Source organism: Crassostrea angulata, chromosome 10 (assembly GCF_025612915.1).
Source record: "Crassostrea angulata isolate pt1a10 chromosome 10, ASM2561291v2, whole genome shotgun sequence".
Taxonomy (NCBI): domain Eukaryota; kingdom Metazoa; phylum Mollusca; class Bivalvia; order Ostreida; family Ostreidae; genus Magallana; species Magallana angulata.
In genome coordinates, this window is record NC_069120.1 from 35,607,005 (window position 1) to 35,630,171 (window position 23,167).

At 32.5% G+C, this 23,167-nt stretch overlaps 2 protein-coding genes across 2 annotated transcripts in view; one reads left to right on the forward strand and one right to left on the reverse strand.

Annotated features, from left to right (window-relative positions):
- LOC128166716 (ecdysone-induced protein 78C-like) overlaps positions 1–12,518 on the reverse strand; it is a 43,729-nt gene extending 31,211 nt beyond the window's left edge. The window contains exon 1 of the mRNA XM_052832037.1: positions 12,467–12,518. Coding sequence (XP_052687997.1) covers positions 12,467–12,503 — 37 coding nt within the window. The 5' untranslated portion in view covers positions 12,504–12,518. The remainder of the gene's footprint in view (positions 1–12,466) is intronic.
- Positions 6–22,773, forward strand: LOC128166721 (protein C12orf4 homolog). The gene is made up of 14 exons (XM_052832044.1): positions 6–164; positions 2,674–2,814; positions 5,874–6,053; positions 9,602–9,747; positions 12,950–13,131; positions 13,882–13,981; positions 15,657–15,781; positions 17,860–17,960; positions 18,420–18,504; positions 19,277–19,398; positions 20,028–20,200; positions 20,733–20,960; positions 21,516–21,641; positions 22,450–22,773. Exons 3-14 carry the CDS (start codon positions 5,894–5,896, stop codon positions 22,537–22,539), a joined length of 1,638 nt encoding a protein of 545 aa, XP_052688004.1. The 5' UTR covers positions 6–164; positions 2,674–2,814; positions 5,874–5,893; the 3' UTR covers positions 22,540–22,773.
- Positions 22,774–23,167: the final 394 nt, after the last annotated feature.

Sequence of the window (23,167 nt, forward strand, 5' to 3'; positions counted from 1 at the left end):
CGCCCCCTTGACTGCATATTTTTTTAACAGTAATCAAGGCTGTGTACGGTTGCACGTAGACAAATTTAAAGAATTTAAACCCTGACCACTGCCATTGTATTTGTTCTTCCTTCTACCATTTGGTGCCATGATTTTGCGGGAGATCTCTCTGATAAATTAGCTAGGTCATTCTTTTCTTTCCTATAACTAATGTGTTTATTTTTCTCGTTTTTCATAATCCTTTTGAAATTATCTTCAGGTTATTAAAAAAAGATAAATGTAGGCAAGTATAATCTTGCACATGTACTTATGGGTATGATCATGTTGAATTTCTAGAAAATTGATTTTGTGAGAATTTCTACTTCATTATAATGAATATTTAGATTCGACATTTAAGATACACATATCCCAGTGTTTTGAAAAGATTGTAAATAGTCGAATTAATTGCAGACCTATAGAAAAAAAATTAGTCGCATGACAAATAAATCCTGATTTATACATGTAATCATTTTTGTTTTCACAAATTAAATTGAAAACTATTAATTCAGTCTGTTTATTCATTATCAGTGCACCTGTATGCCAAATTGCCAATTCTCTCTACTTGGGACATAATCAAAGCTTTTCTTAAGATTATTAGCCTATGTAAAGTGACTTAAATTTGTTGATTTCCATCATATGTGTATTTCTAAATATTCAGTCTATGTCATATGAAGTCCACCTTGGTGTGAACAGTAAGAGTGCTGGATGGCTGTGGTCATTTTACACTATAATTATCTCTACAAGAAGAAGAGCTCTATATAAAGATAAAAGAAATTATTCAGATTTTAAAGCTAAAATATGTGGAGTTTTTCTTTACTAAATAAAATTCTACACGAGCTTAAAAAATCATTTCAAATTTTCTAGAAACTTAAGGAAGATCTGATGGTTAATTTCTTGACTACCCAGCCTCTATAAGTAAGCGTCTGTCTGATCATTAGTGACATAGTGTCTGATCTAGTTTACGTTATTTACTCTCTGGTTAGCAAGCTAGGAGTACAGTTTGGGTACTTGTACTTTTACTATCTGACGCAGTATGGAAATTGACCTTTCGATTATATGATTATTCCAACTTGCACAGAAAAAAGGGGTTTTTTTTTGGTTACCATCGATGGAGTTTAAAACTCCTTTTATTGGGAGAATTCAAATATACATTTTTTTTTAATTGATCAGCTCAAGGAAATGTTTGGATGTACATGCATTAATATTATTTTAATATGCAGTAAAGATACATGTTCGTGATATTTGATTGGGAATTTAAAACTTTTTTTTGCTTTTTTACAAATGACTCTTAGTTGCAACAGAGTGTTCATTTATATAATCACAACACCTGCTTAATTTCACATTGGAATAACATGTATATCAAATCAAATATATTAATTGGTCTTTTGATTTCAAATTTCCAGACACATTTTTACTTATAGGAAACAACTAAGTACATGTATTAACAAACTTATAGCTCTTAAATTTTCCCATGGATATGTGACAGAAGATGGACTGTCACAAAACATCATAATTCAAAAATTGACTGTCACATTTAAAACAGCATAATTCACTTTAATACGGCATAAAAAAAAATTCTTGAAGTGTTTCAAGCATAGAATTTTTTTAATAAATGACATTTTTCTTCATGTTTTCAAGTACATGTCATTTTATTTCACTATAATCCTGCATGGTCAGTACACTACACAATATTCCATGATATTTTCTGTCTGCTGTCACCATAGTAAACAAGGTTAAAAGCATTTATCGTTTACATTATGACATCACATTGCACTCGGCGCTCCTTAGATCTGATTTGATGGCCGTACAGTAAAATATTAACACACAGCAAAGTGTAGTTATGATAAAAAACATGAAACAGATTATTGAAAAAAATATTCATAGTCCTACAACTGCACTGGAATCGTGCATTTGCATCATCTTCTCTGTACCCTTTGTATTTCATAAATGCACTCAAAAGCTTTTGACATCAGTGCTTTTTCACAATTACGATTTTAATCTGTATGAAAAGTTCGATCCTTCTAACCCGTATGTTTTTGCACCAAAAAACAAATGGAATTCAGTACATGTACTTTTAAAATGTTGATTTTCAAACTGTTGGTTTTTTTTCCCTTTGCCATATTCCACTAGATGCAAATATATGTATCTGTGCATGCATCAATAAACAAAAGAAGACAATTTGTTGAAGAATGTAAGAATTATAATGATGCTCTTTTCAAATTTGAAATCATGATCATAATGCAAACTAGCTAGTGCTTCATAATTTGAGAAAATTAGTTACCTTCTTATCAGGAGAAAGATGAGTTGTCTTTTTTTTTCTTTTTTTTGTGGGGGGGGGGGGGGGGGGGGAGGAGGGAGGGGGGTGGTAAGTTAAGAAGCATTTTGCCTGACCTCTATATTTCAATATCAACAGAGACCATTCAGTGAAAACTATTTTTTTTTTTTTGGGGGGGGGGGGGATAGGATCTTACTCCCTAAAGATTTTTTGTCTTGTTATACACACAATTTATGATAAAACTTTAAATCAAAATATATACCTTTTTTTTTTCAAGAGAATTTCTGTCGGGGGAAGTCATGTTAGTTTGAACAGTGTTAAAAGTTAATTATCAGTGGGAAATTTTAATGCATGTTGATGAATCTTATTTATCTTTTTAGATACCGGCTCCATTACACTTGAGACAGCTAGTGGCACCATTGTACATTAATTGACCAATTTTAAGGGGGAAGGTGTAGAAGTACTCCTTCTGAATCAGCTGTATACTATCATGATCAAACTCCTTTAGCCTCTTATTGTTGGTAAGTGCCATTTAATCTACAATTTAATTTATTGTAAAAAATATGATGAATGTTCAACTAATTTTAACCAAGCAAAGAAAAAAAGTTAAATTAAATTTAAGGGTCTGAAAAAGTAACACCTTTAATTATGAGTATTTTAAAATTGTTTTTGAAATGAAATCACCTCCTTGTCCCCTATCCCCCACCCCACCACACATTCTTTTTAAAATTTAATTATGAATAATAATGGCAGATTTAAGCTTTTATTTTTGCTAGTCAAGATCTTTTTTATACAGTCAAACCTCATTATCTCAAACTAGATGGGACTGGTTAAAACCTTCGAGATATCCAAGTATTCAAGATATCAAGGGTAAAATACTTAAAATATAAGAGTTTGGGACTTAAAATCACTTTGACATATCCATTATATTTAAGATATCAGTGTTTGAGATACCGTAGTTTAACTGTAAATGATTTTGTTTTATAGATATGAAAAATACCCAGCTTTCTTTATCTGTAATCAAAAATATTTAAAAAAAAAAAATAGAAAATTCTTATAGTATCAAATAAGATGAAGAAGTTGATTTTTACAGTGTTAGTGTACCAAGCTATGCAGTTGGGTGGGTAGAACCGCAAAAAGTAGTAACCCAGGGGCTTACCCAGGCAGAGATTATATGTACTCTACTCTAGGCCTATCCTAGGACCAAGTAACAAGTTTTGATCCTTTTATATAAAGTACTTGTGTACTTGTATTATTATATATAGGGCAGATCCATTACTGTCGAAGAAAGTTTTAAAAATACACATATGGACCTTGCCATTCTACATGTAAGATAGGACATAGTTTCAAAATACCATACACTTTATTTTGTTGGATTTGTGCTTATTAAATTTAATTAAATCATTACTTTTGGCTTTTTTGGTATATTATGAGCATTTGGCATGCTTTTGAAATTCAAGTCATGATGTTTCTGCATAGCTAAGATAAAGATCCTATCCTTAATGGTTATTGATATTTAAATAAAATTTTTGGACAAAATGACTTCTGTCATAAAAATGGGAAAATGAGGGGGGGGGGGAGATGAATTGTTTATTAATTAGTCTTTAATTACCAGTTTTATCAGTGTATGATATTTACAGTTAATTTTGATTTGCTCAGATGAGCATTTTTTCCCCAATGTTGATGCAGAATTACTATCAAGTATATTTATGTTCACGCAAAACATGACCATATTTTAATCTTGATGTGAAGAAATGTGTCAGGTGCATAAAATTACCTAAAAATTAATGGCCATGCATGCAATTTAATTAATGTTCATAAAAATTGACATTAAGTAGGAAATGCGTTAATTGCTATGGAATGAATGCTGATAGTTTTTGTGGGGGTCATTTTCTTGTATGATTAATATATGTTTATGATGTAATCTCGTGGATGAGGGGAACCCACAGAAATTCACGAAAATTATTGTATTTCGGGGAAGGGAATGGGGTAGGGGGGATCTTTAAAGCTATTTTAATGCAATTTTTTCGTGGATGAGGGGAACCCACAGAAATTCACGAAAATTATTGTATTTTTGGGAAGGGAATGGGGTAGGGGGGATCTTTAAAGCTATTTTAATGCAATTTTTGGCACAGTTAAGTTTTCTTTATCATTAAGATTTGCATATGCATGAAACTATAAACACAGGTGTAATATCATATCCTAATAGAATGTTTACAGAGACTGATATATATATTTTTTCCTTTGTGTGCATTATTAATTGATTACCGCATGTATCTTTATTATCATGGAACGTGATGTTACAGGCAGATCGTGTATCGAGTGAATCGTAACCATGCATTCTCATTCGCGTCGAAACCAATCACAATGTGTTTTCCTTTTATTCGCTGTTTCATTATGATGAATATCACAATAAAATTTTTATAATTTTTTTTTTTTTTTAGAAATGCAGTCATGTGCATTAAAGATTACTTGGAAAAACAAAATCACCTAAAATGTTTATCAATTTCAAAGTGAGAAATGGTGATGTAATAATTATTTTGTTTTCCGACAAGAAATTTTAATTTTGCTTTTTATATGATTATTGTTAAATTATACTGGATATATATTTAAGTTTGACGTTAAAAACTTTGGAATATTTATGGGGAAAACTTTAAACTAATTCCTCGTTCCTAGTATTTCTCCTGTGAGTGGTCAGAAATCAAAAAATTATTTCGTGAAGCAGAAGTTAAAATAAAAAACAAAACAGGAAGACATGATCAAACAACTTTAAAAAATTCAGTTTAATTATCACACGAATATTAATGTCTTTCATAATCAATTATGAACAGGATGCATTGTTTGGTAATGTTTGTAAAATTGATGACTGAATTCTTGAAAATTGATATACCGTTACTAAAACCATTCTGGAAACTTCTTTTTTTAATAAGATTTCTTAATTTTTTAACAAACACAGCAATCTCTCCCCCCCCCCCCCCCCCCCACACTGTACCTTTCCTTTTCTTTAAAACACCCACCACATTTAGGATTTTATTCTTGTAAATCTTGGGTTGATATATTCATAGTTACACTCTAAGGCTGCAAATTAAAATCCTTTAGCTCGCAACCCCATTAGTGAAAATAGGGTACTGAACTACTCAGTTAAAAATTTCCATGCTGTAAAGGTCGTATAATCATATGAATCACATGATTAAGAAATGCATATCTGTCCTAATTTGTACTTCTTTGAATAATTAAAATGTACTCTTTAGTAATCGATTAATTATTAGCAAATTCTGTGCTCTTTTGCTCTTTAAACATCTTATTTTAATGAATATAAATTAAAGATGTTTCCTTGCTATTATGCAAAAAGTTAAAAAAAAAAAGAGGAAGAACTTTAAACTCCTTAGAACAACATAAACTGTATATGCCTGGTAATTCCATCAACTATTTTTGTGGGTGAAAAAAGAAAAAAAAATGGTTTACTTAGCATCATTAATTGTAGCAATTAACTATTTTGGTGTTTTGGGGGGACCATTCCCAACCTAACAGAGGTGGTCTTATCTTCAGATTAAAAATAATCGACTTCCTCTTTATTCAGCATTATCTGATACCTGAACAATGAGTGGGAGCAAGATTATAGATTTCCACTACCAGTTCCGCAGCAAGGACCTGACCTCCACTCTAACAGTACCTGTCACCATCCCGAACCCTCAGCCCGCCTCCGACCTCGTGGGTCGGCTGGTCAACGCCCACAACCTGCCATGCTACGTGGAAGAAGGTAAGAAACGGAAAATTTTTTCGAAAAAATGTTGGGAGAAATGGGCATCCACAACCTGTCATGTTATGAAAAGGAAGGCAAATGATAATCAAATGCTCCAAAAAATGTCTACACTACCTTCCATGTTAAATAAAATGATGGTCAAATGCCTGGAAAGTGTTTGAATTTTTTTCTGATAATGTGTGAATCTACAACCTGCCCTGTAACAAGGAAGAAGGGAAGATATGGTTGATTGGCAATGAAATTTCAGAAAAATGTAGCATAAACATCTTAATAAAAGAATTAGACAAATATATTGAGGCCACACCAATATAATTTCTTGTTCATCAGACCCCGCACTTTAGTATTTAAACAAAACTATACAAATAGTAGTATTATTAATTCCCCGCATCCATCTGCGCTGTCTTCTGTTTTATTTCCGCTCTATTTTTGTATTTTTAGTAGTTTTACTTCATAAATCAGAAACTAGTAGAAAAATATAACCGTATGACAAATTTTATTTTTCCGCCTAAATATTTTTTCCTATGAAAAAAATTTATTTTACTATTTAATTGCTCGCTCGTACTTTTTTTCATTTGATGTCCGGCAAACAAGAAATGATATTGGTGTGGCCTGATATTTTGTTTATGATTTTTTGATTTACTGATAAGTGGTTTTTTTTTTTTTCAACATCCTATTTGAAACTGCACATAGTCACTATATATATAGATATGAAAGTTGTTATAGATATATACAAACTTTGGATGTGCCCAAAACCATTAAACTTGGATCGATATTTTTTTTTGACAAAAATAAAATTTTTGTTGTTGTATATGTAGCTGACAAATACATTTTAATAAATATTCTGAGAACCATGATTATTAAAAAATGATAAAGATTTTGCAGTTTTACATCAAGATAACAAACAACATTTTTTTAAGGTGGACAAACTAGATAGTACCTCCATGATACAAAACCTCATTCTCAATTTTCAAACTTTTATTTAAAAAAAGAAGAAAATAGAACTTTTATTCTTAGTCAAGATGCTACATATTTTACTTTAACATGTACCAATTATGATACCTATTTTACTTACGAATATTCGGAATAATAATAGAAAACTAGATACGATCTCGTTACGAGTAACGAGTAGGTCTTCCGTTCAATTTTTAAACGATATGATTAAAATATCAATGTAATTTCAGATTACCACTCCATTTCAGATATTGTATACGATTGTCAATATCCTTTAAAATGCTTAACAAAGAGTTTTGCTTTATCACATACAGCACATTTAAGATTTAAGTTTTGGTCCCCTAGAATCCAAGATTACGTCATCAATGGGTTTGGAAATGAGTTGTACAAACTTATATTGTTACGATCAACAACTTTGTTTCTATAATGCATTACAAAATTTTGATAGTTTTTAAGTTATTTGTAATAGAGTTTTCGAGTGCCTTGACCCCTAATTTAAGGGGCCAGCCCCTTTTTCTTGAGTTCACTCAAAATGTCTAACTAATACTAACAATTTTTGTTCTTACACTTATGTAGAATTGTTGTTCATATTTTAGATACAAATGATTGAATATTTAAGGGGCCAGCCCTCTAGATCCTTATTAATGGAAACAGACTTTGGTGTTTTGATTAATGGAATTGGTTAGAATCATCAATGCAAACATTTTCTCTTCTACAATACTTAACAAAATATGTCTCCTTTTCTAGATATATTGCGTCAAAGTTTAAGTACTTTGGCCCCTTAAAATCCCTAATTACGTAATAAATGGGCGTGGCAATGATTTTACCTGATAGATATTGTTACGATCAACAACGTTGCTTCTTAAATGCATTACAAAATCTTGATAGTTTTTAAGGTATTTGTAATAGAGTTTACGAGTGTCTTGACCCCTAATTAAAGGGGCCAGCCCCTTTTTTCTTGAGTTCATTCGAAAGGTTTCACTAATACTAACAATTTTTGTTCTTACACTTATGTAGAATTGTTGTTCATATTTTAGATACAAATGATTGAATATTTTAGGGCCCAGCTTCTAGATCCTTAATGGGGACAGACTTTTGTGTTTTGATTAATGGAACTGATTAGAATCATCAATGCAAACATTTTCTCTTCTATAATGCTTTACAAAATATGTCTCCTTTTCTAGATATATTGCGTCAAAGTTTAAGAACTTTGGCCCCTAAACTCCCTAATTACATGATAAATGGGCGTGGCAATGATTTTACCTGATATATATTGTTACGATCAACAACTTTGCTTCTATAATGCATTACAACATCTTTATCGTCTTTAAGTTATTTGTATTATAGTTTACAAGTGTCTTGGCCCCTAAAAAAAGGGGCCAGCCCCTTTTTGTTGAATTTGTTGGAAAGAACTTTTAATTATCTACCACTTTTGTTATATATATGTTAACAAAATATTAACTGATAAAAAGATACAGATCAAAGCGTATGAAAATTTTGATTCAAAATTCGTATCCAATTTTCGAGCCCTGGCGAGCTCCTAAAGTTTGCGCCACTGGCATAAAAAAACTGCATTGTGCACAACTTCAATCTATGGTCTACCTATCCTGAAAATTTTATATTCATATCTCTGATAGTCTCTGAGTTTATGTCTGCACAAAATTGGTCGTAAAAATTTACAATATCGGCCGTAAATCGGAACCGGAAGTGACGATTTCAAAATTTCAAAAAACTTCTAGAATTATGACCACTGGCAATCATCTGTGAAAAAATGGTCGAAATCGGCCGAATAGTTTTCGAGATATCACGTGCACAAAATTTGGGGAAAAAAATAATAATAATAAGAAACAGTACGAAAACTATAAGGTCTTCCGTTGGAAACGGAAGACCTTAATAATGAATAAAAGAGTCAATGTGTTACATTGTAAAGAAGAGAACATTCATGCACTCAGTTTTTAAGTATCCAAAATATTTATTAGATTTCTATTAATTTTGTATGTGTTTTGTTGCGTACACCTGAAGATCGCATTGTTTCTCAGAATATTCTACATTTGTTTTAAGTTTCTTGTTTTTTGTATATGAAGGTTTACCGGTATGTGTATTAAGCTCTGTCCAGCTATTTGTTTGTTTCTCTGTTTTTGAGCAATCAATTTGTCAATGGATGCCTGTCGGTATAGGCCTATATACATGTATAGATAAAAAGTCAAACTTGGTTATCTTGAGCGGGATTGGACTGTTTAAAAACTTCAAGATATTCAAGTATTTGACATATCGAGGGTATTTTACTTTTAAGAAAAAATAAGTGGTTTGAGACTTACAATTCACTTCGACATATCCATTGTATTTGAGATATCAGTGTTTGAGATATTGAAGTTCAACTGTACTTGTAAAGCAGAAGCAAACAGAGAACCAACTGTGTAAGCTATATAATTCCTGTCAGCTAGCTAGGCCTTAGTTTTTATATTGAGTTTGTGTTGAAGTCAGACAGAATCCATCTCTGTGCATTGCAAATTGAGAAAAGTAAAATCAATGAACTTTTGCTCTGCAAATAATTTTTTTTTTCCTTTCTCTTCTTCCATTTCCAAATGATACAGATTTAAAGAACAAGCTCGAGAAATTTATGACAGAGGAAACCAACAAACTGTTTGATGAAAATTCGCAGAAAGCTCTCCAGAGGTTGAAAAATGGAGACATTAATATAGATGATGTTGTCACGAAATGGCACAACGCCTTTAGTGAGGTACGACTTTTTAACCCACAAACAGGATGTTAAACTATATGTATACTAAACAAACAAATTTAATATTGCTTAATTTAAAATAAGCACTATGTTTACTGAAATACTTCTTTGATTTTTGTTTTCCATTTTTAAGGAAAAATTTTCACCAAAATATCACAAAAAAGATTTTTTGAAAAACGCAATGACATGCAGTAATAAATGAAAGTTTTCCAGTTTGAAATTTTTTAATACTATGAAAATGTGTTAATTAAAATTTGATCAAAAGATGTGATGTTTTGCAAGTAGATTAGGTTGCAGGATGTTAAACTGTAGTGTTATGAAAGAGTAGCTATACATTTAGTCACAAAACAGGATATAAACGGAGTTATTCTATTTTTCTAAAATGTTTTCTATCAATTATGTAGGAGTATCCATGCATTCACATGAGTCATTTGACCGTGTTTTTCTTCTGTCAATAATAATATCTATGGACATGCACATACAATAAAAAATTGATGTAACTGTTACACGACACATTAACAGGTGGAAAAGATTAATGTATGCAAAAGTCAGTGAAGAATTCATTGTTCTGTTACAATCCTTCATAAACATCATTGCATAAGAAAGCTGTGTGGTTTTAACATTTGATGAAAACAGTTGCTCTCTGTGTGCAAATATTGTGATCAATTCGTGTCTCAAAAGACAAAGGTTTAACTTTAAAATATCATTAAGAGATGTTGTTTTTTCCCTTGATTTATTAAGCAGTCACCATTTAGAGATTGCATGGGTGGAGTAAGAGAGTAGATAGAGGGAAAAAGGGTTAAGATGCACATGACTAAGTGTTCCTAGGCCAGTAACCCAAAGATTGTTGGTTCAAGCCCTGCTTTGGTCACTTAATGTAGTGTGTTAGGTGTTTAGCCAGTAACCCAAAGGTTGTTGGTTCAAGCCCTGCTGTGGTCACTTAATTAATGTTGTGTGTTAGGTGTTAAGCCAGTAACCCAAAGATTGTTGGTTCAAGCACTGCTGTGGTCACTTTATGTTGTGTGTTAAGTGTTTAGCCAGTAAACCAAAGGTTGTTGGTTCAAGCCCTGCTGTGGTCACTTAATGTTGTGTGTTAAGTGTTTAGCCATTAACCCAAAGATTGTTGGTTCATGCCCTGCTGTGGTCACTTAATGTTGTGTGTTAGGTGTTTAGCCAGTAAACTAAAGGTTGTTGGTTCAAGCCCTGCTGTGGTCACTTAATGTTGAGTGTTAGGTGTTTAGCCAGTAACCCAAAGGTTGTTGGTTCAAGCCCTGCTGTGGTCACTTAATGTTGTGTGTTAAGTGTTTAGCCATTAACCCAAAGATTGTTGGTTCATGCCCTGATGTGGTCACTTAGTGTTGTGTGTTAGGTGTTTAGCCAGTAACCCAAAGGTTGTTGGTTCAACCCCTGCTGTGATAACTTAATGTTGTGTGTTAGGTGTTTAGCCAGTAACACAAAGGTTGTTGGTTCAAGCCCTGCTGTGGTCACTTAATGTTGTGTGTTAGGTGTTTAGCCAGTAACCCAAAGGTTGTTGGTTCAAGCCCTGCTGTAATCTCTTAATGTATGTTGTGTCTTAACTGTCCTAATAGACGAAACACTTCGTATACATTGTCTCAGTCCAATAAGTTGCAGTTGAGTAGTAGCTTACACTAGGGGTTAACTTGCGAGAGGACAGGTGTCCCACCCAGAGGGAGTCAATGAACTGGAGATAAGCACCAGCTCTGTTTGCCTTCATGGCTCGGAGAAGGTTTTTAATGACAAAAAGTTTTAAAAATACACACGTTCTGTAAAATATATAAATCTCTAAAAACACAAACAATTAAAATTGTCAAATTTTCAGGACAACCACTCCCTACTTCAGGACACAAAGAATAAATTGCATGGACTATTCCATGATAATATTTTGATAATTTATCAGCCAGTTTTAGTGCTTTATATATTCAGTGTTTTTTTACTGTAAAAAATGTATATGCTGCAGCAAAATACAAAATACACATGTACTGTTAGCTGTATTGTAAAATATACATGTACCGGTAATGTAATATAATAATATTTATGTCATATCAAATTTGATATCAATGTATTGTAACTCACTCCTCTAACAAGGGGAGGTCAGAGTATTTATAGATTAGTTCTTGTCTGTCAGTAAGTCGGTCAAACTGCTGGTAAGGTTTCATTTATGAATTGACCTTTAAATAGGCAACATTGAAGACTCCTCAGGATCTTCATTCAAGTCAAAAAGTCAAGGGTCACAAAGGGGCTGTAGTTCCAAATAAAATTTATTATTTGATATTTACCACACTTTTAAAAATACAGTGATATTTCATATTTAACCTCCAGTAGTGAAAAAGAGGTAAATTAAGAACCCAAAAGAGGGAGCATTGCACAAATCTTTTTCACATAGATTTTTAAGTGTGTTATCAACAATATCAACACATGCATAAAAAGTTTGCATGCATTTTAATTCTATCAAAATTGATTAAGTTTTCCCTGGGAATGAAATTAAATGTTTATTACATGAACCAGCTGAAATCATTGTGTCCATGGGTTTCTGATACTATTACTTATTAGGTTTGTTACTGACTGTTTACAGAAATTTGTGGGCTCGGTAAAGTCCATAGAGAGTTTTGTTTTGTCGAGGACCTAAAGTTTGATATGTAAACAAACAAAAGATACTATATAACAATGAATTTTATAGCTTAATTCTCTATTTTTTTACCTTCCTCGTCAGTCGTCTGTGCAAACCTGGAATCCATTGTAGGATCGTAATATTATGTCACGGGCAAAGCAAAAGGGGGTCACTCTAAATATTTTGGGGCTTAAAAATTAATGGTATGGTTGAACGTTTGTGTAAAAAATCAGCTCAAATAACGTTACGTCTGCCATGTTGCCGTATAAATTTTTACGCTTGCCGTTTAAAGAAATTTATAAGGCAATCACGTGACACGATTCATCCACTGACATTGAGACAATCTAGTCCATTCTTTAATCAAATCGTGAGAATATAAAATCGCAAGCACCAAACTTTTGTTATGATTTTATATAGTTCCCAAATGTCAGAAAAATCATAGCAAAATTGTATATTCGATCATGATTTTACATACATGATTCCTTGAGCCTAATTAGGAATTAACAGTAGTAGATCTAATCTTGAAAATGAAAAATCCCAAAGGGTATGTAGAATTGTTTTAATTATTATTAGGAAGTCAAGCGTTATGCCAAGCCAGAGAGTGTAACGGAACAGCAGGTGTTCTCGGAGGTGTACCACAGCCTGATCCACTCGCCCGCCCTTGACACGCTCCTCAACCTTGAGCACACGTATGCCCTTACAATCGAGGACCTGATACAGCAGAGGGACAAAGACCTTGAATACCTAGATGACAGGTGATTGAATGATAGATAAAAAAAAATCTCCAAGTTTTGTATCATCCTGTTTAATACCTATACATGTATATAGACTTGGTGAAATCTTTTATGTATATATATAATAAAAGAAGCTGGGGAAAAAGAATAATAATTTTTTATTAATGGCTGAAATTCTTCATATTATAAGAATATTTGAACATTTATTTTTGATAAATTTTTTTTGTTTAATTAACAATGCCAACATTTTACATTTTCAACATATATGTTTAATGTACCTTATTTACCTAATAAATAATCATTTTTTCTTTAACTGCTTGTGATTGAGAAACTCTACAAGTTAAAAATAATATTTCCTACTGATTTTTTAGTTCATGCAAGGTCACAATGTGCCGTTGTCATCATTTTTCAAAATTGCAATTCACACCATGTGATCCAATATCTGAAGTACCGGTACCTAGATAAACCTTATGATGACCTTCCATAGATTTTAAAGTCAGACAGTTCAGAATTGAAAGTCATGTCAGTAATATCAGACATTTGTCTGTTAATACATTTGTATTCGTTTGCACTACACAGAATACTTATTTCATGCTGGTTTCCATTTCTTAAAATAAAAAAAAATTAAATTAAATTTCTTTTATGGTTCTATTGATATATGGGTGTCAGTATCTTCAAATAACACAAGAACATGGAAAGTTTTTGCCTCAGTGGTTGAAATTTAAGATTCAGTGTTAGAAAAAAAAAAATCAAAGATTTTCTGTTCGACAGACAAAGAGAAGAGATGGAGGATGCAATGAAGAATGCTGGGACCAAGTACACAGATGCCCAGGTGAACCAGCTGGCCCAGCGGCATATTGACAACTCACAGGTTTGTGGTCCAGAAAAAGGTCTAGTTATCTGGTTCTAATAGTAACATAATTTAAAAGCACTGTTCATTATTTATTCCAAGGTATGTGGTCCAAAAATAATCAATTTATCTGGTTAAGCAACATATTAACCATTTTTAATAATTTATTCCAAGGTATGTGGTCCAAAAATGTTCAGTTTATCTGGTTAAGCAACATATTAACCATTGTTAATTATTTCTTCCAAGGTATGTGGTCCAAAAACGTTAGGCGAACAAAAAATGTTCAATTTATTTTGTTGAGCGGACTTTTAACTCTTTCCAGATGAGTGATCAATAAAGGGTTTCTTTTTTATCTGATTAAGAGATATCTCAACTATTTCCCTGTTTGTGGCACAAAAAAGTTCAAATTATCTGGTTTTGAAATATCAACATATAATATTAACTATTAATTCCAAGAAATTAGGTTCAAATAAGTTTATAGTACATCTGGTTCTTATAATTCCAAGAAACTGGTACATGTATTTGTGGAAAAAAAGGTGAAGCTTAGAGAGTTTTAGATAAACATATTGACAAGTGGTTTAGCAGTGACTCGGCTAACTCAGAAATTGATATCTCATTGGAAGGTTCAACTTGGCTAGATCAGAAAACAAGAAATTGATAAATCATAATACAATTTAACTCGGCTAACTCAAAACAATTCACCTCAAATTGCTTTGAGACATTTATAAAATGCAGTAAAAGATTGATAAATTGGCCAGCTTAAAGTTACATATACCGGTACTAGTTTAAGATAGTTTGACTAGACAATATCTCAGAGATATAATCAATATTTAACCTGGCCAGCTCATTAACTTAATGGTAGCTCAATAGACAGCTCAACTTAGTAGCTCAGAGTCCTTTTATAAATTCATTAAAAAGTTCCAACGGGTCTTGTCTATTTTAGGATGATTGACTCAGAAGACAGATAAATTACAAAATGGTAATGTCCCAAAATAGTTTGATTACCAGACCGAGTACTCATTGGTAATATCCCAAAATAGTTCAGTTCTACAAATATTGACTGATATGGACCCATTGACGATTTACATTACAGGTATTTAGTTTCAGAAAATGTTCAATTTGGGGAAGGGATAAGAAGAATAGGCAGGGTGTGATAACACAGAATTAATGACCGAATTATGTACATAACTTCCAGGTTTGTGGTTTGCGTGTGGGTTGATGAGTGGATTTGATCTTTGGGAGTTGTTCGCCATTAACTCCTACATGCATTCTGCTCCTGCAGATGTTAGAATACCATGACCCATGCTAATCTTTTTGCACATTTTTTGATTCATGAGATAACTATCAGCAAGACTTGTATTCATCTTTAAGAGTAGTTTGAATAATCCTATTCACTAACAGTGCAGTACAGTAACTAGATATTGAAATACTGCAGGTATTATTCACTGGGTTAGATTTTAACCCCCCCCCCCCTCCCCCCCCTTCTCCTTTAAGTTTTATAGCATTGACTTAGGTTTCGTTAATATTCAACTGCATCAATATTAAAATCAGAGTTCAAGGACACATAAACGTTTGTGAACAGTTATATCACTTAAATAGATAGACATTTTATTTCTTTGATTGGCTCAACATTATGATTTACAAAAATAGTACTCAATACGATGATGCCAAAGTACCACTGGTCATTGCATTTCAGTTGATAAGTGGAAAGTGGAGTAGTGAGTTGTCCAACCTGAGAGATACACAGAAGCGTGAGTTTAGGGAGTGGGTGCTGAAAGTCCATGAAGACACGCAGTCTCCATCCAAATCCACTAGCTATCTGTAAGTTCTCAGTCTTATCAAGGTTCATAACTACAACAAGCATGGTTTTCATTTTAATCACAAAAAGTTGAGAGAGAGAGAGAGAGAGAGAGAGAGAGAGAGAGAGAGAGAGAGAGAGAGAGAGAGAGTATAAAAAGGGAAATATGACACCAGAGTTTTATAATTTATTGGTTAATTTCAAATGAAATCATTGATTTGTGACTTTGTATTTGACAATTTACCAGCATCAAGTAAAAGTAAATCATTTATACCAGCACCTTAATGATTGGAAAGTGACAAATTTATGATGACAATGAATATTTAATTACATATTGCAGTGCAACATGACCTATTTTAAAAATACTGCAAATAAACCCATATACAGTGAAATAAGGAGGTATTTATCAAATGAATGCATAAGGATTTGTTGGCATTAGTTTAAATTTGTATTTCATAGTAAACATCTGGGTTTTATGTGATTGTAATCTTTGCACTATGTTCAGGAAGCAAAATTGGCCGATTTTTTTTTTGTTTTTTGTTTCTTGGGGAACACTAAATGGGAATTTTCCAGCCAATATTGTCCTGTTCTAATTTATAGGTACTTCATGCTAATAAGCAAAGCTCTGGATGTTATAATGTGGCAGTATTTTTAGCTCAAACCAATTTTTTTTCTATAATGGGAGCTCTAGTTGCCGGAATAATTTTTTTTAAAAATAAACATTAGATAATGCATGTATTTTTACAGAATTTTAAAAATAATAGATAGATAACGTGCTTTGGAGACATGCAGACTGAATTTATGTTGTTAACTCCCCTGCTTTAAGGGACCATATATCTTACAAGAAAATTTTTTAAAGTAATATGTCACTTAAAATTAAGATAGGTGGCCTTTAATTCCAGCCTTTATCAATCAATATATGAATAAGATTTATCTCTAGTTAACTGAATTACAATTTACAAAACAGAATACTAGTAAGGGGAATTTGACAAACATATGTTAAATTGTTAACCAAAAATGCAAGCAAGCAAAACTAGGTGACCTAATTTTCAGAAGAAATAGTTCAAGTGCCTCTACTATAATTGTATTGTTGTTCAAGGCATTACGCAGTGTGGATTTCTTGTTACACCTTTTTCCTTTCTCTTAAGTGGAATTTAAAACAAATAAATGAATAGCATCGTTTACAGAATTAGTTATAATACTCAAATGAAAATTTTCCAGATGATTTTTAAGAAGTGTGTGAGTGTCAGAGAAAGTGTTTGAGTGAGCCACAGACCATTGAAAGAATAGTCAATGTAATCGATTTAGGGTCAAGTGTGGAGGAAAACCCCAAACACGTACTCTTCCTGTCGTCTGGAGTGATTTCCTGCTTCCATGATCCTATTGTTGGTCTATCACATCTTCGTCAGTACAGGTCACCTCCTTAAAAAAATCCAACAAATCGTATAGGGATGTCCGGCAGAATTTCCTTTCCTGGGACATGATCCATCCAAAAGGTGACACGCCCGTGATAACAGAACACGATTATGATTCAAAATGGCAACTATTGTCTGATCTCCCTGGTGCTGCACTTGGAAACCTTGGTTATAGAATGCTCATTTCCTTGATATGAATTCAAAAATATAGATTTGTACTCAAAAAAGAAGGAAAACTGTACTATCTTTGGGCTAAAGAAAAACCCAGAAAAATTCATGAATAGCTATATTGCATAATTAAAAACAGATCTACTAATATAGAAATGGACTGACGTGACTGTTTTGATGACTTGTGGATTAAATCGTCAGATACTCAATGGGAAAACCCAAAGGAAATAAATGATGAATTTGGATGGATGGATGGATGGATGGATGGATGGATGGATGGATGGATGGATGGATGGATAGATAGATAGATAGATAGATAGATAGATAGATAAATAGATAGATGAAATAAAATATTGCTGATCATTTATTACAGTGTTTTTATCATATTATGTCAAAGATTAGTCTGCTAATGAACAAATTGAGAACAAAATTGTTTTCAGGATCTTGTCCAATTGAAAGACAAGAAATAGGCATGCATTTTTATATTCTAAAATTTTAAAACACTTCTTTTCTGTTAGAAACCGAGTGAGAGCCCTCAGCAGTAGTCTACCGGAGGCAGAAGAGAATGAAAGGGGACCTAACACCATTAGGATGGAGGAGAGCTTCACTATACACCTTGGTGGGCAGACATTTGTAAAGAAAAAAAAAATTAACTTTAAGATCTAAGAAATATCTTATATTGAATCACACTTATATTCTTCATTGAGAAACGTAGATTTTTATTGTCAATAAGTTTAACTTTTGCCATAAATAAATAACTCAAAAAGTTTCGTTAACACAGTGTACTTATCTACCTGTTTTTTATCAAAGACCCATTTCATATTTATTTGGCAAGCTTTTATTTTGGTACATACTTTTAAAATAAGGTATCTTGAACATTACATTGTTTCGAATTCAATTGATATCTTAATTACTGTTTCTTAATTTGCATATTTAAACCTTAAAATATCTCAAATTCAGGGTCATCTTGCATTTTTTGAGTTTATATACATTAATGTACATGTATCTGTTTTTTGCAGGATGTGCGAAACAAAACATTACTAAGAAAATACTGCATGTTTATTTTTATTTTTTTCAGGTGCCCAGATGAAAACTACACACAATCTTCGTTTACTCTGTACAGATATCCTAGACCTATGTCGGCACAAAACCCACACAGTAGGGTAGGAAAAACTATCTTAATATTTAATGATAAATCAATGATTTAGTTTCTTTGGTGAAATACAAGACTATGGTAAAAGTGGTTTTTTACTTTGGTGGTTAGTTTTGCTGGTGGTTTAGTAATGTGTTTTTTTTAGTCAAACAATTGGTATGGATATTAATTATGCAGATTTACCACACTTAAGTTTTATTTTTTTTTACCATACACGCAGGATACTGTAAACCAACTTTTATATGGGTGCAAAAAATATTTGCGGGGTTTTTGAAGACATCGTTGTCGCAATTATTTCTCGCCACGAATCATTTTATTGTCATATGGTTGTTATAACAAGACTGGTCTGGAAAAGGCTCGGTCACGAACATTAGTCGTCGCCAACCAGCTTATCGGAAGTTGATTGCGAAGTAAAGTTGTCGCAAAAAAAAAGTTGGTTTACAGTATTTTACACGGTTTTAAGCGTACCACTAAACAAGTGTAAAATTCCTCTTATACGTAAATAACCACTTTTACAGTATAAGCATGAATGATGTTGAAATATGTTGACTACCCATTAGTCTAGTAATGTGTTCGAAAATTTCAAGAGTGTGAAAAATCTCATGAATTTCATATTACAGTAATTAGAATTATTCATGGCTAGAAAGGCAATGGGAACTGAGGAGTAAATTTTTCTTTATTTGCTAAATTTTACAAAATGTCAATTACAGTGTAATGAAATGTGAGACCTGACTTATTAGTATTGCATATTGATGTTGACAGACATTCATTCTGTTTTACAGTGGAATGGTCATTCCTCAACCTCAGAGACTGCAGACCGCCATGTCCCTCTACTCCAATGACCTTTGTGCGCTGATCATGATGGTTGATAACCGATTGAACTCATACACAGGGCTTAAACGAGGTTCAATAATTCATACATACACGCATCTGCCCTTATAGCAGATATTGATCTAGTCATTAAATGTAGTACAGACATTTCCGGCCAAATGACATTTACTTGAGAGTTATCGTTATCTTTCAAATTAAAGTATGGAATCTGTAGAAATGAAAATCTCAGTAAAAATACTCTGCAATTCATTAAATCTTTCAGAGATATGTTTCTATTTGACAAAAATGATTTTCCATTGAAAAAATTCTGGAATGGGACACCTCAATATTGGGACATACCGTTACTTCCTATGGAAATAATCAATAAAATCAAATATAAATTTCTATTTTTTTCTTCCCCATGCAAACTCATTACCTAACAGCATATTGTAATGGGTCAGAGCGTTAACTGTGAATCTGTAAGTCATGAGTTAGATCAAATCCCGCGGGGCTTTTATAATTTTTACCTTTCCAAAAATTTTAAAATAGAGTTTTTGGTCAAATATTGTAAAATTTGAAAATTCTAAACTGATGAAAGTATTTAATTATGATGTACTTTTATCCAAGTTAATACTGACAGGTGTCCCAAACCATCTTAAGATTGAAAAACTTGACAGGTAAGATGTGTAAATGATAAGAAAGATAACTCTAATTTTTGAACAGATTTTTCAAAAGTTTGTGAACAGTCGACTGACTTCCACTTTCCTGATCTTGAGCAACAATTTGCGATCATAGAACAGGAACTGGCTCTGGCCAATGAACACCGCCAGCAACACAAACACTCGGAGGATGCAGACAAAGTCAGCCTCAAAAGCAGCAGCAGTACATCTAGTGAGGTCAGTGTCACTTCAACTCTTACATCTACAAGCACAGCATAGGAGCCTTATATATTGATAGCAAATCAACATACTGGTAATCTCAATTAACTACCCTGGTCAAAGTAGATTTTTCCTTTAGAAAACCAGGTTGTAAATGGTAGGCGGGTGGGTGGGTGCCAAAAGGGTACCCATATTGTATAGATCCTCCTACACTAGGGAAGTTTTTGTTCTGCAGATCAATTGAACATATATCAGAGTTATGCATGTTACAGGGGTACTTGGATTTTGATTTCTGGTAATTTATGCGAAAAAAAAGGCTGTTGAACTTTGCCATTTCTCTAAATAGGCAATATATATTAATTCAGGGTTGACAAATGGATTATGGATACTGATCACACAACAGAAAACCCAGTTTGCTGTCACATTGAGAGCATTTTTCTTTTGCAAATTATCTTAAAAATATCCCTCCAATTCTGATTCGTTTCTAAGCACAAAAAAAATCACTATATACACCAATACATAGATATCATGTTAGACATGTACATTTTAGGAGAAAACTAAAAATCTAAGGGCAGGAGATTTCTACTTGACAAAACATTCCAATCTGTCGGAGGTCCATGTTGTGTTTCACTTGGTAGCAGACGACAGCATCAAACAGTCGGACATTTCCTCTCGCCACCCAGTTATACTGAGCATCAGGAACATCATCAAGCTGTGTTTCCGTTATGACATCAACACCCTCACCATCCCTCTCCTTCTCTTCAATGAGATGACGGAGGTTTGATTTCACATTGAGAAATTTTGTATTCTTTTCGTATTAAAACATGATGGAAACAGTTTGGGAAGTTTAGATATTTTTTGCAATTTTTATGACGACTGAAGGTTTACAAAAAGATTATCACAACGTACAGTATTTAGAAACTTAGTATTTTAAAGAACAGCCTAAATGATTTGTTAAAAGCTCTTTACATCTTCTACACCATAATATATGACCATATTTATTATGGTATTTCATATATGTACATGTATATTAATGATTAAATTTATATCTCTTTTAGGATGCAACATTTTACCCATATAAGCTACATTTAGTAGAATAATAATAGAAAAGAATGGAATTAAGTGAACAAAAAAAAACAAACCAAAAAAAAACAATTTCACAAGGCATATTTTCTGACATATATGCTCCAAAAAAAGAAATCAAGATGTATATAGTGACCTACATTCTCTAAATAACCTTGATCAATTAAGAGCCAATTTTGACATTGATAAGAGGTCAAGAGGTTGTACTTCCTGTTCATTAATTGATCAGCTGATACTGTTGATGTTTTAGGAGATGACCATCCCATGGTGTCAGAAAAGGGTCGAATTGATGTTTAAGTGTGTCAAGGGCTTCATGATGGAAATGGCAGCCTACGGCGGATACAAATCCCGCACAATTCAGTTCCTAGTTCCCCCAGTACGGTTTTATTTATACATCTTCCACCTTGTTTTTGGCTTTTTTTATATTTATCTCTTCTAATTATCAGTTAAATCTGATCTTGTGTACTTCCTGTACATTTTTTATGTGTCATAAAGTAGTGACAAATATAAATAAATATCAAAGTACATGTATTGCCAGGATCATGCATCAGGATTTAGGAATTTTTTAAAGTTCAGTTTGGCATTTCCCCCATACATAATGATTTTAGATCAATTTTTTTCAAAAATGCAAAACTTGTGTAGTTTGTAACACTATGATAAAATCTTTAACTCGCCAGTAAAAATGATCTTTCTTTTTTTTTAACTTGCATTTTACTTGTTACCATAGTATTAAAATAATTTCTCCTTAATAATTTTCATAAGATTAAATTTTTTAACTATTTTATTACCAGTTACAATGATCATATGAATTTTGCACTCAAATTGTGTCTAATATGTCTATCTACATTGTGTGCATACAATGTAAGTATCAAGCAAGTCCAAAGAATGATAACTCTTATTAGTTATTGTGGAGTATGGAAATACATTGATTAAACTTTTGATAGTAGAGTTGAATTTTTTAGCACACTAAATATTTGTTCAAAAATTGATTATATTTAAAAAACAACAACAACAACAAACCAATAAAATTCATTAAAGTGATAGGAAATAAAATGTTAATAACCACACAGAATTAAGAGGAGTAAGGCTACCAGTTGTCTTAATTTTGTGTACGTACTAAAATAGTATGTGTTAATTTAAGAATTTATGGTTTTATCTTACTGAATCTTTTTTTTTTTTCACAGGGGATTTCTGAGGACGTGTTTTCGGGCATTAGCTCCATGTTGACCAATATCTTCAGACTTTCCAACCCCCTGGTGGTCAAGTCTAGCTAGCAATGGCATGGATAATTGGAAACTATGAACTATCCAATTGTGTGGATTGTCTAATTGCATGGACTATCCAAAAAGTGGTCAACCAGAGAATATGAAATATTGTGTGTGTGAATATAATGGGACAAGTGCAATAGAGAGCTCTTCTTTTTTTATTTATCGAAAATTGGTAAAATACCCAATTACTTTTAAGTGTGTTAGATGTATTTGATTGAAAAATAAAATGTTCATGCTGTTTTTCCTTGTTTTTTTTTTGTGTTTAAAAATTAACCAGAAACAAGCTAGCATAAGGAAGCATGAAAAGAATTTACTAGCACTGAAATGTTATCATATGAGAATTAAGAAGAGTACCTCTGCTGAAATGTTTTTGAAATCACATGTTGAAAACATCTATCCTTCATCTGTGAATACAGGTGTAATATCTTAAATATCTTTAATTCAAAGAAACTGTATTTAATATGCAAATTATAAGTTCTGTTCTGTCTTAGGTGTAATGATAAATCTATAACCAAATTACTCATTTTATTCCCGCTCTTTGACCGTGTGATGCTTTGCGTATTAATATAAACTTGACCATGTCATGCAATCTCTGAATAAATCGTAATCCAGCAACGAGTGTGTTATCTCTAGC